Raw genomic sequence first — 23,017 nt, forward strand, 5'->3', positions numbered from 1 at the left:
ACAAACTCATGTTACGCTATTTGTTATTAAAATAAACAAGCTATTATAAGAGTAGAGAGTTCAGCGCAGTGGAGTAATGGTTAGCATGTCTGACCGTGAAACGAGCGGGCTCAGGTTGGAGTTTTTCTCCTGAGTTTTCTCTCTACCAATTGAAGCAGAATTGCTGAGTAACTTGCGGCGTTGGACCTCGGACTCATTTCGCCATCATTAATTCACATATCATCATCCTGTATTATGTTATTTACAGGAAGGCAGTATTTAGTTAGTTAGGCCTATGAGAAAAAGGGAATGAAGTTGAATGAAGGAATAGTTTTTAAATGTAGTTGAGAATAAGAGAAGGGAAGTAGGACAAGAAACGAATAAATTAGAAGGATGGTTAAGTGAAAGTGAAGGGACATGAAAGACATAGTAAAAAAAACAGACTTCAAGGTTCACATTACGTCTGTGTTAAAGTTGTAAGTAGTGTAAGTAAGGGACTGCTGGCCCGAGTACAGAAATGTGAAGGGTCAGCAGGACCGAGTATGTTGAGAAATATATCATATATCACATCATATCATCATCCATACAATAGCCCAGGTTAAATTCACAGTATAGCATGCTGTACTAGCATAAGAGCTTGGCCGTTGGGTACCCAATTATTCACAAAATAGAAGTGGTAAGCACAATAAGCCTCAGGCTGCAGTGCAAGCCTTTGGATCCCTTCTCCATATAAGAGAAAAAAAGAAGATTAGAGAACTTCCTCTAATTATTTTTGTTTCTTTTCTACATATGTACTTACTCGATTTAAGGAACCCAGAGGTTCATTGCCAACCTCACATAAGCCCGGCATTGGTCTCTATCCTGAGCAACATTAATCTAGTCTCTATCATCATATCCCACCTCCCTCAAATCCATTTTAATATTATCTTCCCATCTACGTCTTGGCCTTCCCAAAGATCTTTTTCCCCTCCAGTCTCCCATCTAACACTCTATATGCATTTTTGATTCACCCATACGTGCTATATGCCCTGCCCATGTCAAACGTCTGGATTTAATGTTCCTAATTATGTCAGTTGAAGAATACAATGCGTTTTCTACATATGTGCATGTATCAATTAAGAGGATAAATTCAAACTCGGAAGCAAACGGATTTATTCGTTCATAGCCTCCTAATAAATAATGACTGATTTATTTTGCTTGATATTAATGCTGTCAAAGCATAGTTCTAACCATTTATCCCTTTGTAATGAAACAACATGAAATATGAGCAGTATTATTTAAATATGTCGGATACAAGTAGGAGTGATTAAAAAGAAACTTTACTAACCACATGGGTCTATGAAGTCCACACCTGTGGAGTAACAGCGCGTCTAGCAGCGAAATCAGGTGGCCCAGGTTCGATTCCCGGTCGGGGCAAGTTACCTGGTTGAGGTTCTTTTCCGGGATTTTTCCTGAACCCAATGTAAGCAAATGCTGGACTCATTTCACCTTCATTTCATTCAGACGCTAAATAACATAAGATGTTGATAAAGCATCGTAAAATACCCTTCTAAAATAAAATAAAAAATGGGCCTATGGAATGTGTGATCTGTTGTGACATGAACATAGATTATCTCTCAGAATGTTTCCGCAAAAGTAAATTAAACTCGCTTCTTAAAACTTATAATCTTCGTCATTAGTAAGTTCCCAACCAAAATACAAGCTGGAAGTAGTACAGTCATGATAATTTTTTTTATAGATAAAAGTAGATTGAATTTCTATTCGACAGAGCCACCATAAGGTTTCTAAAATTCAAAATGTTTAAAATGTCACTGAAAAAATTCCAAAATATTAATTAAAAAAAAAAAAAGAAGGATCGTAAATGCTGAATCAATTACGGTAATCATTTAAATTCATGTCTGAAAAATGAATCTTGGGAAAATGTATGTGGCCTGCCTCTGATGTCAGTATTAATAGTAAATTTAATACTTTCACTATTTAATTATTTCACAACGTGAAAGTGAGGTTTTGATGTGAGCTCGTTAACAATTTTTCTTTCGTAAGTTTAACTTGAACTTATTCATTCTTCTCTGTACCTTCAGCTTATTTGATGTCATGAAGAAAGTCAATAATCGAAGTAAGACCACAACAACAGGTTGGAAAAATAACTCACTTGTTTCAAACAGTGGCTCCTCACATGACTCAAAGTGGTGAGTACCAGTCTGTCATTTGATTTTGAAAGCTGTAAGCAGTAGTTTACCTGGCAAAAAATTCAGTTCTTTCAGGTTTAGTTTCTAGCAAAGGAAATTAGATTTTTCTTTCTTCCATAGGGATTGGTTAGATACTTGTTTTTCATTTGATCTATGTTGTCTTAAGTAGTGACATTGCGCCACGCTGACCACATGAACAAGAAGACCTGATAACTTACGGATATATAGTATTCTATTCCTCAAAAAATATTCTTATACAAGTCATATTTTATCAGTCAGCATGTGACATTCGAAGATAATTTAAAGAATGATTCTTTGGGAACAGAATTCTAATGAAAAATTTTCGTGAGAGGGAGAGTGTGAAAAATGATAGGCTACTAGATGTCAGCATAGATTTCCCACCAAAGAATATTAGGATGACATTGATTATAGCCTAAAAAATTACGTCTTGTGCAGCAAATGCTTTTTTCTTTTATTGGTTCTGTAAGCACAATAACGAAATTATTAAATATATATTATTTTAACGTACCAAATTACATATGATATTTCCATGCAGATATTCTGCGTCATCATACGATGAAAGAGTAATGGAATGGAGAAAAATTCTCTCCGGCATCGGGATTTGAACTCGGGTTTTCAGCTGGATGCTGAGAAAATAAACAGCATGGACCATCTCAAAGAAAGAATCGCAAGCCATGTCACAAATCACCTCACCACATTAACACAAGTTTTACACAACTGAGAGCATCGAATTGAGGCATGAAGCAGAACGTTCTCATATTGAACATATATTCTAATCTGACTACTACCTACCTCCCATCACAGTCTAGTATATACAGTCACGAAGCTCAATACGTAGTAAATATGCATCTATAGGTAGTTGCTAACCACTAGGATCGCTACTATCACCTCATTACCGACAATACGAAATGGTACCTACACAGTCTATTGTTTCTAGTATCCTCATAAACTCAAACTTCGTGACTGTATATACTAAACTTTGCTCCCATTTTATTTTTCTCTAAAAATTGTACTTTGTTGTGGAGTGAAAGTTCTAAAATGTACATTTATAATTTCTTCTTGACACATAATTTAAAAGGTAAGCCAGTAGAAAGCATTCACTAAGTTTGGCGATGTATTTCAGAAGCACTCTGCATATATTATCAACATTTAATATAGTGTAATATTAAGAACAAGTCCTTGCCCATGTTTAAAATGTTTTGGTCATTAAATTCAATATTGTTGTCTCACTCTCATGTTTCAGGAAGGAAAATGAAGAGAGAGACAACATAATCCTGGAGATAAGAGAGGAGATCATTAATAATTGCCTTGATATATGTTACCAAAAATATCTCCAGAGACAAGTTATTACCTTCACTGTTCATTGTGCATATCTCGCCTGGCAGAAAATAATAGATGTAAGTTGACAGTAACAAGTTTTGCAAGAAAGTGTAGTTTCACTTTGTGTACCGAAGAAAGATCAGTCTTTAACCACATCTTTCCTCTAAATTTTCTTCATGATACAGTAACGTTACTACTTCATTATTAATATGAGAACATCCAGAATTGTGATTGTCAGTTGCGAGAAAATTCAGTGCCATGTTTACCTTTTTTATAATAGACAATTTTTAACATAGGCCTAATTACACAGCAAACTTCAGGTAATTTTTTTTTTCCCTTGAGTAAATATTTATACAGAAAGTTGCATAATACATTTCAAATACAGTAAACCAAATATGTGGGTCTTAGAGGTCCTAAAACGTTTATTTTGACGCTAATAACTCTTAGTTTATATATGTACTTTTTAATATTTTTGTCATTTTTACCTTTTTTGCTTCTTTTTTATTTATTGTAAACCTAACTTTTTTTTTACACACATTGTATGTATGTGCTTGTATTTAATATTACGAAATTTATTGTGACACTTTTCTAAATCGACTGTCCAATAATATAATCAAACATACAACAGCCGCTCATATAGCAGCATGTGGAAGTAAACTCCTTGAAGTTATAAAATTTACTACAAAACAATTAGGGTGCTATTCATAGACATTTTGCTAGCCCGTGCTACGAGGATGCTAAACTAGCCTCGGCTATCGACTGGTTACTTGTACGAGATTCATATCATATCATATCATATCGCTAACACTGGTTTATGAATACGAAAAACGTTAGTTCAATGATCATCCACCAGAAGCCCGCACTAAGAATGTCTATGAATACGGCCCTTAGGGATTAGGGTACGGTGGCTAGGGGTGGATTAGGGATGACTTTTCAGCATGTCGGCCAAACTGAAGCCTTTTGTGTATCCTGAATTATGGGATGAATGATGATGAGGTGTACCAGCCCAAAGGCTGCATGAGACTCTCACCCGCTTACCCAGTGAGCTCCCGCCCTAAGTTGATCTTTCCCTGAAATATTTTATATTGTTGCTTGTTACAACTATCAATATGATATCGTAGGAGAAGAAAATAAAATTCTTTTCCTGAAATACTTTATGTTGTTGCTTGTTATAGCTTTTATTTTCTGCAACATGAACCAGAGAACTCAGACTGTCAGTATGACATACAATGGAAACCAGATGTCTCGTAAGATATCACAGGAGAAGGTAATAAAATTCTGTCCCTGAAATACTACTGTTGTTGCGTGTTACAGCTTTATTTTCTGCAGCATGAACCAGGGAAATCAGACTATCAGTATGACTTACAATGGAAACCAGATGAACATGGAGAACCCTCTGAAATGGACACATGCTGTACAGAAAAAATAAACATTTTAAATGACGTTGGTGTTCCTAAGGCTGAGATAAAGGCCAGCTTGTCACATCTTTCTCTACTACCTGAAGAATGTACTGAGTTCGAGCCCTTGGAAACTATACCACCTTTCAGCTCTGGGCTGTTTAATGTGGTGAGCAGGGTTTATTCTTTGACTTTATTATGTATAAAATTTACACTGTCACACGTTAAAAGTGTTAAAATTGTTTAAAAAGGTATTTACCTTCGACAGATGGCCCGTTTCGACGCTATTTATCGTCGTCTTCAGTGTCTCTTGAACCACTGCTGATTTTGGCTCTGCGATGTGCAGTTGTCGATGGTAGGGGTGGGGGTGTGTTGTTCCTATGGTGGGGGTTGGCTGTCTGTATGTTATGACGTATTATGATGTCAAACAATGTGTGCGTATTGAACTGTAGTTGCGTATTAAGTATGTAATGTGGGTGTGCTATTGTATTCTTATATATTTCGTATTGTTCTAGGATATTTAACTGTAAACTTTTTGGTGTGATGTGTAAAATTTCCATATCTGTTTCTATATTATTGTAGTCATGATTATTGTCGATAATGTGATCTGCATAATTTGATGTAATGTAAGGTTTGGTTATAGCTTTAATATGTTCGTTGTATCTTGTATGAAAGGATCTTCCTGTCTGTCCTATGTAAAAATGTGGGTAACTATTGCATTTTAATTTATAAACTCCAGTTGAATTATATATATTTGAATGTTTAGTGTGGTTATTTAAGTATTTCTATGTTGTATTATTTGTTTTGTATGCAATTTTGTACTTTAGTTTTCTGAATGAAGTTGCGATTTTGTGGGTATTCGTATTGTGATATGTTAATGTTATGTATTTATTCTCGCGTGCTGTTTGTGTTGGTTTGGTCTGTTTTTGTTTTGCCTTTTTTATTAGTGTGTCTATTATGTTAGGGTTGTATCCATTGTCTTGTGCTATATATTTTATTGTGTTTAATTCTTCCGTGTAGTTGTCTTTGTTCATTGGTATATTAATTAATCTGTGTGTCATTGTACGGAAAGCTGCATGTTTATGTTGTATGGGATGATTTGATGAATTGTGTATATGTGTTGTGGTTGTAGTGGGTTTCCTATATATTTTGAATTCGTGTCTGTTATTTGTTTTGGTTATGGTGATGTCTAAGAAGTTTATAGCTTGCTTATGTTCCATTTCTACTGTATATTTTAATTTGGGGTGTATTTTGTTGAGTTGTTGATGTAGGTTTTCTATTTGTCTTTTGTTTCCATTATATAAGACTATTATGTCATCTACATATCGATGCCAGTACATTATTTTCTCTGCGTGTTTGTTGTTGTCGGTATTTAGTATGTGTGTTTGTTCTATGTTGTGAATAAAGATTTCAGCTAATATACTTGATATAGGTGAACCCATTGGTAATCCTTCAGTTTGTGTATAGTATTTATTGTTATGTGTGAAATAATTTTGTTTAGTAATAATTTCTGTGATGTGTAAAATTTCGTTAATATGAGTCTGTGGTATGTTATTTTTGATAAGCATGTATTTATTGTTTTAACTGCAGAATTGTTCATGTAATATAGAATGCACTGATAACCGAATGGCTAAAGTTTTTCTCACGTAAATTTGTCTCTTCTGTAAGCTAATTAGTGGATAAGTTATCTGTAAGTACTCAATGTCTTGATTACAGGGTTATGAAAATTAATTATAAATGCAAAATAACTAGTGTGAATCATTGGTGATGCCCATAAGTAAGCAGTCAGTTCCAGTAAGCAAATGAGTCATTAAAATTACTCTGGTCACACAGTAATGGAAAGAAAATCAATATAGGGTGAAAGTAAAATAACCTTGCAGATTTTCAGAGCGAATAGCTCATGTTGTATCGGTATGTAACAAAAAAGTGCAATACTATATTGGTGTAAAGTTCATAGTTTTCTGAGAATTTTTTTTTCCAAATGTTTAACACTCTCTTAATCGGTATCTATTGCGAGTAGGATCGTGATTTTTGTCCATATCGATAGAAAATCGAATAAGGGATCATTTATCCCACTGGCATATTTCAGCAACATGAACGGTTTTCGTGTAAATTTAACTTTAAAGCCACTAATTTCAAGCCACTGAACGATGCAAACAGACTGCAATGTTGTAGTCAGAGAGGAGGTTTGTGTAGCGAGACATGTGATTCGTTGACCTCTTACATCTGCGAACTGCCGACCATGAATGTTTGCTCATACACGGGCAAATTCTTTAATTTACATTTCTATACTTTTTTAATATTTTACATGTTCATTCTTGTTTTTATTTTATGTATTACAAGAAGAAAAAGGACTGTGTTAGCGACAATGTTGCCAGACTGCTAAAACTTCCAACTCAATTTCCTAATTAATCTTGCATTTAATCACAAAATGTAATATACGTTTTCTATTCATTTAAGTACCCTATCGTCCCTTTCAGTCTGCAGGATTATTTCACTTCCAACCTGCAGTTGTCTGTTATCTTGCCGAATGTAAACCTCACAACTCTTGAATAAATTTTGGAACACATGCTGTAGTTCATCACGTGTATTGTGTAAGTAACCTGGTTGTAAGATGTTGTTTTCTAAATCCTACAATGTATACGAAATTGTTTTACAGACCTGTTTTTAAGGTCTTTTTGCTACCAGCATAGCGCAGGCTAGTAGTTGCATTTACCTGTTGATTCAGAGCTGAGTTTGATTTCCGCTTGGTTGGGCTGATACCTGGTTGAGGTTTTTTCCGAGGTTTTCCCCAACTGTAAGGTAACTGCACTGTCTCATTTCACTGTCACTAATTCCAACGATGCTAAATAACCTACTAGTTAATACAGCATTGCTGAGTAACATACGAAACAATTAAGATCTTTCTACAGGTAAAATTTATGCAAGATCGAAAATTTGCCGTGGCTAAAAATTTCACCCTAAGATGAAAACACATCCAATCTTCGAAACGTTGTAAACTTTTTACGAGTATATTATTCTTTGTTTACCAATAATGGAAAGTCTAATTCAAAACTCTTCAGCACATTAAATCTTTTTCACCCTGAGGCAAAGACTCATTCGATCTTCAATACTTCCTAAGATTATATTTTTATTTTGTTTACCAACAATGGAAAGTCTAATCCATATCTCTCCAACATGTTAAATCTAAGAAGGCCACCTTTATAAAAATTAAATTCCATTTTCACTTAACATACATTTGTGTTTGCCAGGAAACGAAGAGGAAAGCAGAAAATGGGAAAGATTGGAGACAGCTGGGTTTGCAGTGAAATACCTGCCCTTGGGCAGAACACAAAATGAAATTAAATGAAATATCTATTTATCTGTCTATTTATTTATTTAAAGAGGAGTAAGCTATGCTTATCCCTCAGTGACTTGTTTTTCTGTTATTATCTTTTTTAGAAATGTTGACTAACAAGCCACTTTTGGTTTTAAGTGGGGAGAAAAAAAACTCTTATTCATACTACACTTCATTAGTATTTTATGGCTACTTGAATAAGGATTAAACAGTGGAAGATTAGAATAATACACTTATAGGAAGTTTTGAAGAATCTGTGGTTAGATAATTGGCATTAACGTATTTTACTTTTTATGTAAGACTTTACTGCTTGGTCAGTGTTTATGCTTGTAAAGTTAAAAGAACTGTGTTTATTTTCCCATTTATTTAAATTGTATTCTCATGGAATCTCTAGTGACCTTCCCGCAATCCTAGGTTTTCACAGAATTCTAGTTGAGGAATCTTGCTTTAGATGCTGAACATAGAGTGTAATCAAATTAGTGTTAAATATTTTGGGGACATATTCGTAACAAAAATCACTGAATAGCTTTTGTATAACATGGTTCTGCAAATGCTTAGTTTCAGAATTATGCTACTTTGTTGGTAAAAGACAAGCTCATAGTGCAAGTCATACTAAGCAATTTGTTACAAAACAAAAAACAACTTATTAAAAAAACCTTTTTATGATAATTACTCAAAAGTGGCCTCCTCCTGCATTGATGCATCCCCTGAGCCTGAGTACTATGTTGAAAACACCTGGAATGTTTCGTATTTTTTTAAATCCATTTTGGATATGCTCTCTCATAATGTCAACATTAGGTATAGGACTTGCATGAACTATAGACTTCAAATATCACAAGAGATAGAAATCTATTGTTTTTAAATCTGACAACCAAGCAGGCCATTCAGTGGATCCTCTTCGGCCAATCCATCTTTGTGGAAAATTTTTATTCAAATGACGACGAACACTCAGACTAAAGTGAGCTGGAGCATCATCAGACAGGATCCACATTCGGCAGATAACGTCCATAGGTACGTCACTCATTAAATGATGCAATTCGTTTCTGAGAAACTGCCGATATCTGGCTTCTGTCGAAACTAAGAAATAGGAACCAATAAGGTGACAAACAAAGGAAAACAAATCTGATAGATTTTTCTAGAGAAAAAGTTTGCAACATGAAATCAATTGAGTTAACCACTTTTCAGAAATCAGTGTAAAGACAAACTCCTTACTAACTTTGAAAATAAACATTTTCAGGATTATGGTTATGTGAAAGTTTTGCAATGTTTTGTTGTTAGGAATATGTCCCCAAATATTTGACACCAATTTGCATACACCCAGTATATCAAGTTATTGGAAACCAAACAAGTTTACTTAGAAAGATAGTCGTAGTGCCTCTATTAGAAATGAACCATTTATAGAAAAAACAGTGAGTCACTTAAGTGACTTATAATGTAACTGTTGAAGGATGCGGAGGATATACATCCACATAGCAGAAGCCAGATGCACCAGCCCACTATCGCTACATCATACACCTCAGCAGAAACACAGGCACAAGGAACAAGCAGGAAGAGCTCCATGGGTATGGCATTACTCTCCAGCATTGCAAGTTCAGCTTCTGTCTCCAGGAAAGTGCACAAAGCTATTTCAGATTCCCAGCCATCTGAAGCACCGTCACGCTATAATTTCAGTTGGAGACAGTTACAACAGCAGAAGTCGGAAACAAGCCATCCTGCACACCCTGTTGTCATCAGTCCATCACATTTTCCACCCAACAGGTAAGAAGTCACAAAAAAATTCTGTGCCATATCAGGGATACACCAGCATGTAGAATATGTCACCCAGTTTCGGAAATGAAACTACAATTATATTGCTTAGAATGATTTATTTTTGTTGCAGTTTACAAATGGAAAGTGATTAATGCGTCTATGATAAGATAAATAATTTAACGAAGATTTCCCTTCATATTAAGTTACTCGTACATTCTGAAATTAGTTCCAGCTCACAACAAATTTTTCACTTGGTTCACTCAAAGTGTATCGTACATAACTATTATCATCTTAATATTGCAGAACTCTCAATTGAAAATCAATATGAGTAGTTGCACAGATCTGTAGCTGCTCTTGATGCCGAGATATTACTGAGGTCACATGGCATGGCTAATTTTATATGCAACTTCGGCGCCACCCTCATGCCCATAGTGAGGGGAGGTGACATCATTGGGCGTGGTCACACAAGTTACATTGGCATTCGGTTGTAGCTCATAGTCTTGTTAGAATAAGCGTTTGTAGTACTGCTATTTTTTGTTTCACTACGGATCTTGGAATGGATGCCCATACTTGATATGGGGAAAGATGTATTCTACGTCAGAAAAGCTTTTCATATATTAAATGCTATTATGTTTCATTTGTAAAGTTGTGAATTTACAGTGACCGGATCTTCTGCATTCTCAGCTCATTTTCTATCATGTCCAGCAGCGCAGCAAAAGCATATAGGCTATGTCCAACAGAATAATTTTGACTCATTATTATTATTATTATTATTATTATTATTATTATTATTATTATTATCTTTAATGAGACATTTCAAGTTACTATGTTCTGGTATTTGTTTTAGAGATGGGGTGTGGTAGATAATAGTGATTTTGTCACAGTGTGATTTTTGTGTTTGGATGATTCTTGGTGATTGCAAATATTTTCCATCATGAGGTGGCAGATCTTTATGTTTATCGCTCTTCTGCGAAATGTCATACTTGTGCAATAACAATACTGATTAGCAGAGACCGGAACTTTGGGAGAATGTCTTTTTAAATGTGTTAAATCTATCTTCATTTTGAAAGTAAATCTGTACGAATTATACCTTTGTGATTGAAACGTCACAGTTTTATGTTGCCCTTTTCTGTCTTTTTTAATATAAATGCCTAATTTACAAAATAAATGCTTTTTTTGCTTTTATTTGATTCTTTATCCATCATTTATTAATTTATTATTAAAAATTGCCTGCAGGTATATTTTAATTTATCTCTATAACCGCTATAATGAAAGTGACTTCACTGAATGTATATTATTGTCTTTCAGTCAGTTCATATTCTCTTTGCAACAATGAATGCCGCCATGCAAAAATGTATAACAGTACCGGTAAGCATTTTAATTATCACTTGCGTTTATTTGACAATGAGTGCGGGTCTAACATTATTTTTAACGGTTATTTTTCTTTCAGTTTTCATTGCGATGTTGTTGTAGCTAAATATTTCATATCGCAATATATCAGTACCAGTACAACCAAACACAAAAGTGCACTTTCCAAGGCTACTGGGAAGAAGATTTCTTTGCTTCCAACAGTAATTGCAACATCGAGTCGAAAATCTCAATTTGCATTTGACTTATGTAAAGCTTTTCTTGCTGCTGAAATCCCTTTGTGGAAAGTGCAAGGTTATGGGTCTTGTGCAAGGTTTTTGTAATTGCCTTTTATTGCGTATGTTAGCTATTTATAATGCCTTTTTACCTGCCTATTTTAGCTATTTATGATGCCTTTTTGCCTGCCTATTTTAATGATTCATAATGCCTAAACTTCCGGTCTCTGCTGATTAGCGTGGCAAGCAACACAGCTGTGAGTGATATTATTGCTTTGTGTGAGCGGATATATTTGAATGTATATAGGGAGTGCTTTCAGTTACAGGTGGACACAGCTTGAGTATCAAAGAGTTGCTGACGTTAACCTTTTGATTGGGATGATAAAGATTCCAGTTATCTTGTCCTTCGAGTTTGTATGAATCTTCTGACTTTCACTTGTCTGCACTTGTACATCACTCGCCATTGCTATGAGTCACATATTGGGTGGAGATGGCGATTTCTCAGAGCTATGATTTTCGAAATACGGTCACCCTGTTTTGTCACTCTGTAAAAATGTGATGGACTTCACTGCAAGAACATAATGATGGAAATACTTCTCACATGGGCGCCTGTTTTAAGTTTTCATTCAGTGACAGAGACTATATTGATGACACAGTTGAGCTTGAGCATTGTGAGTTCACCAAGGCTTATGACAGTGTGCTTGCTTGCAATTAATATTCAACTATAAATCTGGCAATTAAAGAGATTGTGATCAGCTGCGCAACCATGCGATTTTGGTTTGTGTTCATACGTGCCTGAGCTCACTTGGGAGCAAACTGTTACATCATTCAGATATTGCTGCTCGTCATGGAAATATATCCTCTCCAGCACGACAAAGTAAGTAAGGAATTTATTTATTTTCATGTATTACTCAATCAATTATTAATTAACTAAAATGAATAATCACTCTTTTCTTTCTTGAGTGGCATACACTATCTCGTTAATCTTGGAGTGAAAGCATTAATTAAAACTAATCAAAATTCTTTGTTTCTTGTTTAGTCAACTGTCTGAAGATAGGTCTGAACCTCACACGTGATACCAAAATGGCACCACTTACGAGGCAACTAGGCCAGAAGATAGTGGGGTAGGGTGGCAATTTCCTTTCTTCCTCCATTGTATACATCTCCGACTACTACATATTACACTAATCAGACTTCAGATGTATACGAACAATTATTCTTCCTCTGATACATATCATCAAGTGAGATGTACTGCCTGATAATAGATATACATATCAGCCAGAACCTCAATCAGAGGTAAAAACTCTTTATTAGTACCTACAAATTTGAAGGTAAGGAAAGACATTCATAAACTAATTAATATATATATAAATATTGAAGTTTTTTAATATAGAAAAAATAACCACAGCCAACACGATGAATATTCAAAAAAAGGGAAATATATTTTAACTATCTGGTATAGAATCCAAATATTTCAAACGTGAAATTTCTTTGGTATTTTCTTAAGATGTCGGTGAAACTTATGAAAAATGAAATACAGTTGTATCTTAAATAAATAGAAATGCTTGTTAAAAAAATGTATTCTCTTTGGAAAATTCTGAACCACCTTCTTATTTCAAAATTAATTAACAACAGGGGCGGCTTTCGAAGAGGGGCTGCAGAGCTGCAGCACCCCCAGACATTTGTGACTCTTGTCTCGTTTTATGTTGTGAAAAACATTTATTATACAGTCTCTATTTAGCGGCTCGAATTTTTTTAAAAATTTCACTCTCAATGACATGCATGCAATCGTTAGTGAAGTCACTTCCTCCCCTGGTGCTGCCAGAGCAAAACCAGAGACAAGGACTATAAAGTGAAGCTACTTCCTCCCCTGAAGCTGCCAGTCTCGTCTCGGATGCTTTGCGCGTTAGTTTTACCCCTCCTCCCTGCTACCCCTTGCCATGAATCCAGAGTTTCCAGGCGCTGCAAAATTTGCAGCAGTTTGTCAGTAGCGCGCAGTTTTAAATACATTTTCTTTAATGTTGTGAGTATAACAAGTGCAACATTGTTTAATTCTGTACAATATTTCCAGTCTATTCAATTCAGTACCTTAACAATTCAGGAGAAATGTGAAATTAAGTGCCCATCAGTTGAATCTCATAATGGAAAGAGCCGCTAAACAAAATACAAAGGCTCGTATATTTTTTGATAATTTGTCCAGTATCCCTGCTTTCTTCTCTCGATCTGTATTAGATTAATGTGTTTCAAAGACAATTCCATCAGCTGGGGCAACAAGATGGATTTAAAATAAGAACAGTAAATGTTGTTCATGAGAAGAAGGTGCCATTGCTAGAATGTTTTCAAACCATAGTGGAATCTAAAACATCTAACATCACAATAAATGAGGCAAGCGCCATGGTGCGTACTCTTGAAGATCCTGAATTCAATTTCTGGCTCAGTTATTTTTTTCATTTATTAATGTATCATGAATATATATTACACAACCAACTACAACATCACCAGTTAGATATTTCTAAGGTTCAAATCTGCATATAAAAAATTAAATTATGGTTTATTTAACGACACTCGCAACTGCAGGGGTTATATCAGCGTCACCGGTATGCCGGAATTTTGTCCTGCAGGATTCTTTTAAATGCCAGTAAATCTACTAACATGAGCCTGTCTCATTTAAACACAACTTACAAGATAAGGCGCATGGAACTAATCTTTAAATAAAGTAAGTTGCTTGGTTTATTTTTGTATGCAGCCCCCCTTAATTCAATACCCACGAGCCACCACTGATTAACAATGTGTTGGATGGAATAATGATAGTTATAATCCTTCCGGTATTAACATATTATTTTGCTGTTTGGCACAGGAAGGCATACTGCTAGTTAATGTTTCATACTGTCGAAATTACATGAAATAGCTTTCTGACAAAAGTGTCATTATACAGGATAATGATTGCTCTTGCACAGAAGTCTTTCGACTGTGGTGATTTCATTAAAATTAGAGAATCTTTATGACATAGGACTATGGTGTTTGTCCTAGTACAATATCTGTAATCCTCCCTTATCCGCGGAATTTGTATCCACAGTTTCAGTTATCCGCAGTTAACTTTGGTGACAGCTTTGTTACGTAATTTAGCATCTAGTGTCTTGATCTGAAAAATGTTATAGAAAATCTAGACAGCAAGAACATGTGTTCACAAGTATAATATTGTAGAACATTATTAGAGCCTATTATTATTATTATTATTATTATTATTATTATTATTATTATTATTATTATTATTATTATTACTATTATTATTATCATTATCATTATTATTATTATTATTATTATTATTATTATTATTATTACTATTACTATTTGCTTTTCTCATTACGTCTTATTGTCTATAATTTGTCAATTACACTATATCATAGGTATATAATTATGTTGTAGAAGAAAGATTTGTTTGTAGAGCTTGCTGTTATTCTTGATTTGTGTATGTGGCATAAAATGTCAAAATTTGAATTTTCGGACTATTGCATATTTGTTTTTTTAACCCTTCAAAATATGATACATGAAGCAGTGTTTTAGTATACTAACTGAAACTTTTTCTGTCATAGAATTTGAAGACAATGATTTCAGGCTGGTATTCCACCCTACAACCAGGAAGTACGTAAAAGATAAAGCAATCGCTAGGAAAGATAAAGAAAATCTCAACATATGAAAAATCCTTCTTAACTATTTTAAAAGAAAAGAAATGAAAAGATTGATGAAGATAAATCCTTTCTAATATCTTTGATACCATTTAAAAAATTTAATTATATTCAAAAACTTAAGACAAAGATGGAGTTTCTGGCCATATATAGCTACAATTGGCCTCAAAGACAGGTAACCTATCCAAGCTAAGATCCCAAGGTTTTGCAGGAAATTATTTATCACAGCAAAATCCCTCTCATTACCACAGCGTACAGTGGGCAACCACTTGTCAGCATCCTCAACAACCATTCCAGTTACAAGGGATATTCCACAAACAAGTAGGAATAGTGGTTTTGACGCTGGTTCTTCCTACCAAGATTGTGCAAAGTTTTCCTACATATGTGGAAAATTACACGTGGAATAATTAAATTTTGACTTGTGACCGTTAAATATGTAGTTTTTATAATGTTCGATGTTTTGCATTTTTATGTGTTTCTTATGAAAGAAAATGCAATTTATTGTTATTTAATACTTTTTTTTTTTCTTTCTTCTTGTTGTTTGTAATATTCGTGTGCTTTGTTAAAGTCAATGTATCATTTGAATAAATAAAACTTGTCCTAACTATGATTATTTTCCATTCCTTTAAGTACAGCTGAATCAAGACTTTCTGCTAGAGGGATGGCTTTGCTCCACTTAGTACCTTGGTAAGTGATGTGAAGCCATATCACGTCCAAAAGTTCATCGAAAGTGTCTGCACTCATACGATTATATTTAAAAGCAGTTTATGGAATTGCCCTTTCACCAAACACTGTGCCATGATTGGATGTACCCGATATTGCTGTTTTCTTCTAATTTCCTTTCTTCTTTGCAGCTCAAGCGCACACACCGCAGCTAATTCATTGAAATCCATGTTGTTTCTAAGCAATTAGTTACATGTGTGCTCGTTTGGTGGGATAGCTTCATTATAGTGGTGGTTTAGACGTTGATGGATCAAACTATTACACTTGATAACTACATATCAGCACCCAGCCGTAGAATGTACGGAATGTCTACATCAAAATACCCTACTTTTATTTTACTCTCAATACCAAAGAAATAAAGATAAAGGAATTTTATTCACAAATATGTCATATGAGGTATTAAGCTTGTAACAAAAAAAAAAAAACACTGCCACATTAGCCCCTGCATCGACACAAAGGACATCTAGGGATGGTACCACTGACTTCCACAATCCGGACACGAAGGAACATGATCAGAGAAGACTGTTACAAGAACGATATATCTGGACATGCTGCAGCTGAAACCTTTCCCCAGGTTACAGTTTCAACAAAATGGTTCTTCACTCCACTGGTCGCTGGATGTTTGGAGCGCATTCCCAGGGCATTAGATAGGATGAGATGGACCTCTGATTTGGACTCCACGTTCTCCTGACATCAGGCTGCTGGATTTTTTTTTTTGTGCTATATGAGCAACAGGGTATACACCACTGAAGTGCGGGACCTTCGAGTCCTCCATGTCCGGATTGTGGAAGCCATTGATACCATCTCTCCGAGCATGTTGGAGTGGATCCGGACGGAAATCGAAAACAGACTAGACATCCATCGTATCACCAAAGGGGCTCACATGGAAGTTAGTGATTTTTTGTTACAAACTTAATCCCTCGTACGGCTTATGTTTGTGAATAAAATTCCCTTATCTTTATTTCTTTGGTATTGGAAGCAAGATAAAAATAGGGCATTTCAGTGTAGACATCCCGTACATCTCATAAAATTACTACTGTATCCAGAAAACTGGTCACCCTATGTGAATTTGATGCTTATGAACAAAAGATGTTGCATATAAATTGTACCTACTTCTTTTCCTAGTGATTTCCATATTTTAAACATCACATTCCATTGGTAACTGCATCCAGTACCATGCCTGGGTACTTTGCACTATTTTAGAAGGAACGTTAATGGTAGGCCTATCTGGAAAATATTTGAGACTAAGAGAGATGAAGTTACAGGAGAATGGAGGAAGTTACACAACTCAGAACTGCACGTGTTGTATTCTTCACCTGACATAATTAGGAACATAATCCTGACATTTGAGATGGGCAGGTCATGTATTATGTATGGGTGAATCTATAAATTCAGAGTGTGTTAGTTGAAAGACCTAAGGGAAAAAGACATTTGGGGAGCCCAAGGCATAGATAGGAGGATAATATTAAAGTAGATTTGAGGGAGGTGGGATATGATGGTAGGACTGGATTAATCATGCTTAGGGTAGGAACTGATGCCAGGCTTATGTGAGTGCGACAGTGATCCTCCAGATTTCTTAAAGCCATTTGTAATTGTTAATAAATAGTAAAACAATATTAGAAGCTATATACATATAACTATTCCTTGTGAATTTTTGCAGAACAAATTTTATATAGGCTATCTAAAATTTGTTTGTTATCTTATTTTTTAAGATTATAAAAATATTGTTTATCCAGTACTTCCTAATAAAATAGGCCGTTGCTATGTTGATACTTAATGCATAAAGTTTCCTCTATATTTTCATGTTATCATTGCTAGGAACGAGGAGGGAATTAATTTCTGTTTTAGTTTTAATGCTACTTGATGCCGTAGAGACCACTGGATTTTGTAAACTTTTGATCCACTCGTTCCTAGCAACATGAATATAAAGAATAACTTTAGATATTAAAATGATTGCGTATTTGATGTTAATTATATTTATTACAACGACTTATTAAGAATTGTTGGATACAATTTTCTACGCCACACGAGAGTAGACAGATTTCATGCACTTGTTAAAATTATCATCTTCGACTTGTGCTTCAGGCATCAAATAATCCGCTCGTGAATAAAATCCCACTTTATTCTTTTGTAGCATAAATTACTATTTTTTGTACAGTATAGACTTCTTCTTTGGGTGTATATTTGCACAATAAATTATTTTATGTATATCCTTTGGTAGTTAACAGAATAACTGTGTGGTAAATCCTAAATAATAAAGAAAATTATTGGTTTCCCATTTAATAAAATTGTTACGAAAATCTTGAAAAGCAGCAATTACAAGAATGTGTGTCATTTTCATAATACCGTTTATAAGTTTTAGTTACCCATGGACAAAATTTTCCCCTTCTCTGATGTTAAATGGTCAAATCAAGTGATTCAGATTGTGGTTGTTGAAGGTGTCACCTAGAGGGGAAAAAAAGGAATAAAGAGAGAATTGTGATGAGTGAGAGAAAGAGTTACTCTATCCACTGCTGCCCTCTAGCGCGCAAATTCGTACATTAGCTGGCTCAGCTGTTCATGCAAATTGTTAAACTTCAGTTGCAATCGGCCGATTTTAATTGTATTTGCAGTTTAGCACAGTGTTGACGTGCAACACTTGAATATGGGATTTGGTCTTCAAAATTCGCTTTTCTCGTTGGCGTAGTAATAATGGGGATACACTTCGTCCTCCTTACAGAGAGCTCGATTTGAGGACGGGTTTGACGTTAGGCTCTGCTTTCTTTGTCTCACTTCCTGGGTTTTAAAGCGAGGAGTTAGCAACACTGTAAGCTGTGCTAGATGGAGGCCACGCCGCTTGCCGACCTCTCCGCTAGATGGTGCAGATGTGGTAACCGATAACAATAAACAACCTACTTTTTGTCGTTTGCTAAGATTCAGATTCTTGTCACCCCGTTCTCCTATTAGAAAGTGGTTCGCACTGCTGGCCGCTGTTCGAAGTCTCCAGTTCGAATTAGTTCCAAACCTTCCAGTAGGCACCCGGTTCGACTGTCTTTGTCTATGTTACGTAAGACCTCGACTTGGCAACACCGCGCGCCGATGCCAAGCCGTCTGCCCGCAGCTATTCAAATCCTCATGTAGGATCACTCATCTAAATGATACCAAACCTGTGGATGCAAGAAGCCGGTCACTCTTTTTTTTTTCACTAACCAGATATCCTACTTTTCTCTCAGTTCACATATAACAGCACAATGGTTAACATCTCATCTTGATGAAGTATTGTTTAAGGGGTTACATACACTATTCACCCTTTAAAATTCATGTTTTATAATTATTTTATTCCTCCACATATCCGTAAGCCCAATTTTGATAAAATTTTATATGCTTAATGCCTGAAAATTTCTCTTAGATATAAAAGAAAAAAATATTTGCTTACATAAAACGTTTTTGGAATTATGAATTTTCAAAATTTTCAGTTTGAGATTTGTACCCAAACTGCTATGTAAAAACTTAGGCCTACTTCCAATATATATATATATATATATATATATATATATATATATATATATATATATAATTAATTCTTTTTTACCTTAAAGATAACATTCTTATTAACAAGTCCTAGCTCAATAGTTAGAATATCTCCATTGCAAGAGGAAGAAATTGTTTTTTCTTCATATATTAAAATTTTTAAGAAAATTTGTCATTGAAATTTTTTTGTTTTTAATTTCTGTTAAAGATAGGTTAAAGATTAAGCTACAGTTTGTTAATCTTACTAATAAAAAGGACCTTGCAAGATTTCATGCAGTTATCTGAAAAATTGTGGAAGTTATGATTTAAACAGTCTTCAAAAATGAAGTTTTTAGAAAATTAGTGATAAAATTACATATTGTCGGCTAGTATTACGTTTCCGTGGCAAGACACTTTAATGCATAACTTTGTCAATGTTATAGATACTTTAAAATCAAAAAGTTAAATTACTGTAAGAAAATTTAAAAAATCAATTTTTTGATCCTCTAAGCCTGTAACATGTATGTTTGAAAAAATAAGCGATATAAATTGTTAGTGCTGTATTGTGTTCGCTTGGGAGTACATTTTAGTGCCTAATTTGATCAATTTTATGGATATCTTAAAATTTCTTTCATAGGTATAAAGCCTTGGAGCAACAGTAACAAATATAAATGACACTCGGGAGGAAATTAAACGCAGAATAAATATGGGAAATGGGTTGAGAAGATTTTGTCATCTAGTCTTCTGTCAAAAAATCTGAAAGTTAGAATTTATAAAACAGTTATATTACCGGTTGTTTTGTATGGTTGTGTAACTTGGACTCTCACTTTGAGAGAGGAACAGAGATTAAGGGTGTTTGAGAATAAGGTTCTTAGGAAAATATTTGGGGCTAAGAGGGATGAAGTTACAGGAGAATGGAGAAAGTTACACAATGGAGAGCTGCACGCATTGTATTCTTCACCTGACATAATTAGGAACATAAAATCCAGACGTTTGAGGTGGGCAGGACATGTAGCACGTATGGGCGAATCCAGAAATGCATATAGAGTGTTAGTTGGGAGGCCGGAGGGAAAAAGACCTTCGGGGAGGCCGAGACGTAGGTGGGAAGATAATATTAAAATGGATTTGAGGGAGGTGGGATACGATGGTAGAGACTGGATTAATCTTGCTCAGGATATGGACCAATGGCGGGCTTATGTGAGGGCGGCAATGAACCTCCGGGTTCCTTAAAAGCCAGTAAGTAAGTAAGGTATAAAGCCAGGCGCTCATATTAAATTAAAATAGGAAAAATTAAAAATCAGTTGTTTCTTTTTTCCCCTCGAAGCATCTTATGTTTAGTATATTATATTGTATTACGTGACAGAAACGGAACGATCTAATAGACTCGTAGAGTTTACTCAGTCGAACCGTATCTGTGTATAGAGTGGAAATCTTGTCCGAAATGTGGGATTGCAGGAATAGAAGAATATATCGCCTAGCTGTAATTATAAATATGGTTCCTTAAGCCACAGAGTAAATAACCTTTTACTATAATAAATCTGTCGTTTTGATGTCAGATATCCTGTATGCATAATATGCGATAGGTCCACTAATGTCAAAATGACTGAAATAATATACGTAAGCCGATTCCACTTCTTTTCTTTTGTCTTCATTATGTTTTCAGTACAAAATGTGAAGCCATAATTCTAAGGGATTTCTATTCTGCAGAGCAATGGTCCCCAATTACTTTCCTTCGAGGGCTAGTTGGAATAATATTGTTAGCATTCAGACGCGGGCCAAAGAACAGAAAATTTTATTTTACACTCAAATGATTAAAAACTATATTTGCTTTTATTTGTGATTACTTACAGAGACATCATTTGGGGGCGAGAGGGGGCAGTTGTCACTCCACTACTAAATGAGAATGTGAGAAATGTACCCTTAATATTAAAATACTTCACTTTTATAAACTTAAGAAATGAAAGATGAGCTAGTTAATGACTTAGCTCCAATAAAACCAAGGCCTCTTTATTACTTTAGTGATTGTTATCTGTTGTAAATAAAAGTACAATTAAAAAAAACCGTGATATCAGACTTATTTATGACTTAAAATAATTAAGAAATGGAGAAAAAAATAATTAACTTTAAAAAATATATTCAGTGCATTTGATATAGTTTATTTTTATGGTCAAGTTTATCCCTGTTTACGGTACGGAACATAGTTAATTTCAGACAAAATAGGGAGGAGATAAGCCATACGATATATTCTATAACGTCTTCTCTAAAAATGCCCCCCCCCCTCAATCAAGCAAAAATATAAATGATGTCCGTGATTACTTACATTGCTGAAAATGTTTCTCAGGATGCCTAAATTTATTATTTTTATTATTAATTGTTAACAGTAACTCGTATTTTGTAGAAGTTTGTCAGCAAATATCTGTACATCTATTTTCATTCTCCGTCATGTGCAATTGTCATCACCATGTGAGATAAAGCTCACATATATTATCAGTGTAGAATGATGTGAATGGATTAGTAGCATATATGCAAGATTCCCAATAGAAGTGTTAATATTTTTAATGTACTACGTTGTAATATTTTTACGATGGATAAGTGTTAATAAAAAAATACTTATATGGAACATCTTAAAGTCACTATGCAATTCTGAGGAATTTAATTGTTCCTTTTGTGGATTTAATATTGTTAGTCTGGCAACACTGGATTCAAGCCTGGTTTCTGAGTTCCTTCTCATGGCATGTTTTCTATAAAGTCATTTATGTATACCGTAAAATATATTTGGGAAAAAATTGGAATATTTCCACCTAATTTCGTAAGTTTTGAAACCATTTTATTCCGCGTAATCACATCATCTGATTAGAATTTTTTTCTGTTCACTAATGTTTGCACTATGGGTCAGAAATAGCCTTAAGCTCTGGCACCTTATACTGTATGTGGCCCGCGGGCCGCCTATTGAGAATCGCCGCTATAGAGCCTAGATTCAGAAGAGCGTACACATTCCATAAATCAACTGTTCGTCGTTGTCATCATGATGGCTTAGCTTAAGACAGCACTCGTTTCTTCTCCCTAGTAGGCCCCTGTTCTTGCCTTCGTTTCTTCGGTTGCGCTAGTATTCTTTTCCACCGCGGAATGTAGTGAACATACATTGTGAAATTGAATGTTTCATTTTGGTTCATTATGGATGTTCTGAAATACATTACCACCCAATTTGTTTTATACATGTTTATCGTAAAATTATTATTTTTTATATTTAATTCTTTCATTGTTTCTTTATTACGTTTTCTACCCAAATGTGTAATCCGCATTCTTTTATACAAGCTTTTCCTTGTAAATGATCCTTCATTGGAGTCCAAGATTCGTAGCCATATTATAAAGTTTCGCTATAGGCTACTTGTCATCTCATATTAGTATATTATACATTAAGGGAGAGAAACACATGATTTTCCCTGAGGTACATATGTACATGATTGTAGTATCCCTCGGGCTGGGGCTACAATGTACCGAGTGAAAAATTGTGTTTCGATCCCGTGATGTATGTACTATTTTT

General features: G+C 34.7%; 1 protein-coding gene across 3 annotated transcripts in view; it reads left to right on the forward strand.

Annotated features, from left to right (window-relative positions):
* Positions 1 to 23,017, forward strand: part of LOC138712270 (uncharacterized) — a 206,612-nt gene that overhangs the window by 608 nt on the left and 182,987 nt on the right. Inside the window, exons 2-8 of one of the 3 annotated variants that reach the window (XR_011335687.1) lie at positions 2,061 to 2,168; positions 3,433 to 3,586; positions 4,824 to 5,075; positions 9,691 to 10,001; positions 11,896 to 12,452; positions 12,615 to 12,906; positions 15,169 to 15,862. Coding sequence is in view for 1 of the 3 variants with exons in the window: in XM_069843851.1 (XP_069699952.1) it covers positions 2,074 to 2,168; positions 3,433 to 3,586; positions 4,824 to 5,075; positions 9,691 to 10,001 (812 nt within the window). In the remaining 2 variants the exon portion in view is untranslated. Of the gene's footprint in view, positions 1 to 2,060; positions 2,169 to 3,432; positions 3,587 to 4,823; positions 5,076 to 9,690; positions 10,002 to 11,895; positions 12,453 to 12,614; positions 15,863 to 23,017 lie in introns of those variants that run through there. The other 2 variants (XR_011335686.1, XM_069843851.1) reach the window with 2 other exon arrangements.

The sequence above is a fragment of the Periplaneta americana genome, chromosome 13, assembly GCF_040183065.1.
Source record: "Periplaneta americana isolate PAMFEO1 chromosome 13, P.americana_PAMFEO1_priV1, whole genome shotgun sequence".
Classification (NCBI taxonomy): Eukaryota; Metazoa; Arthropoda; class Insecta; order Blattodea; family Blattidae; genus Periplaneta; species Periplaneta americana.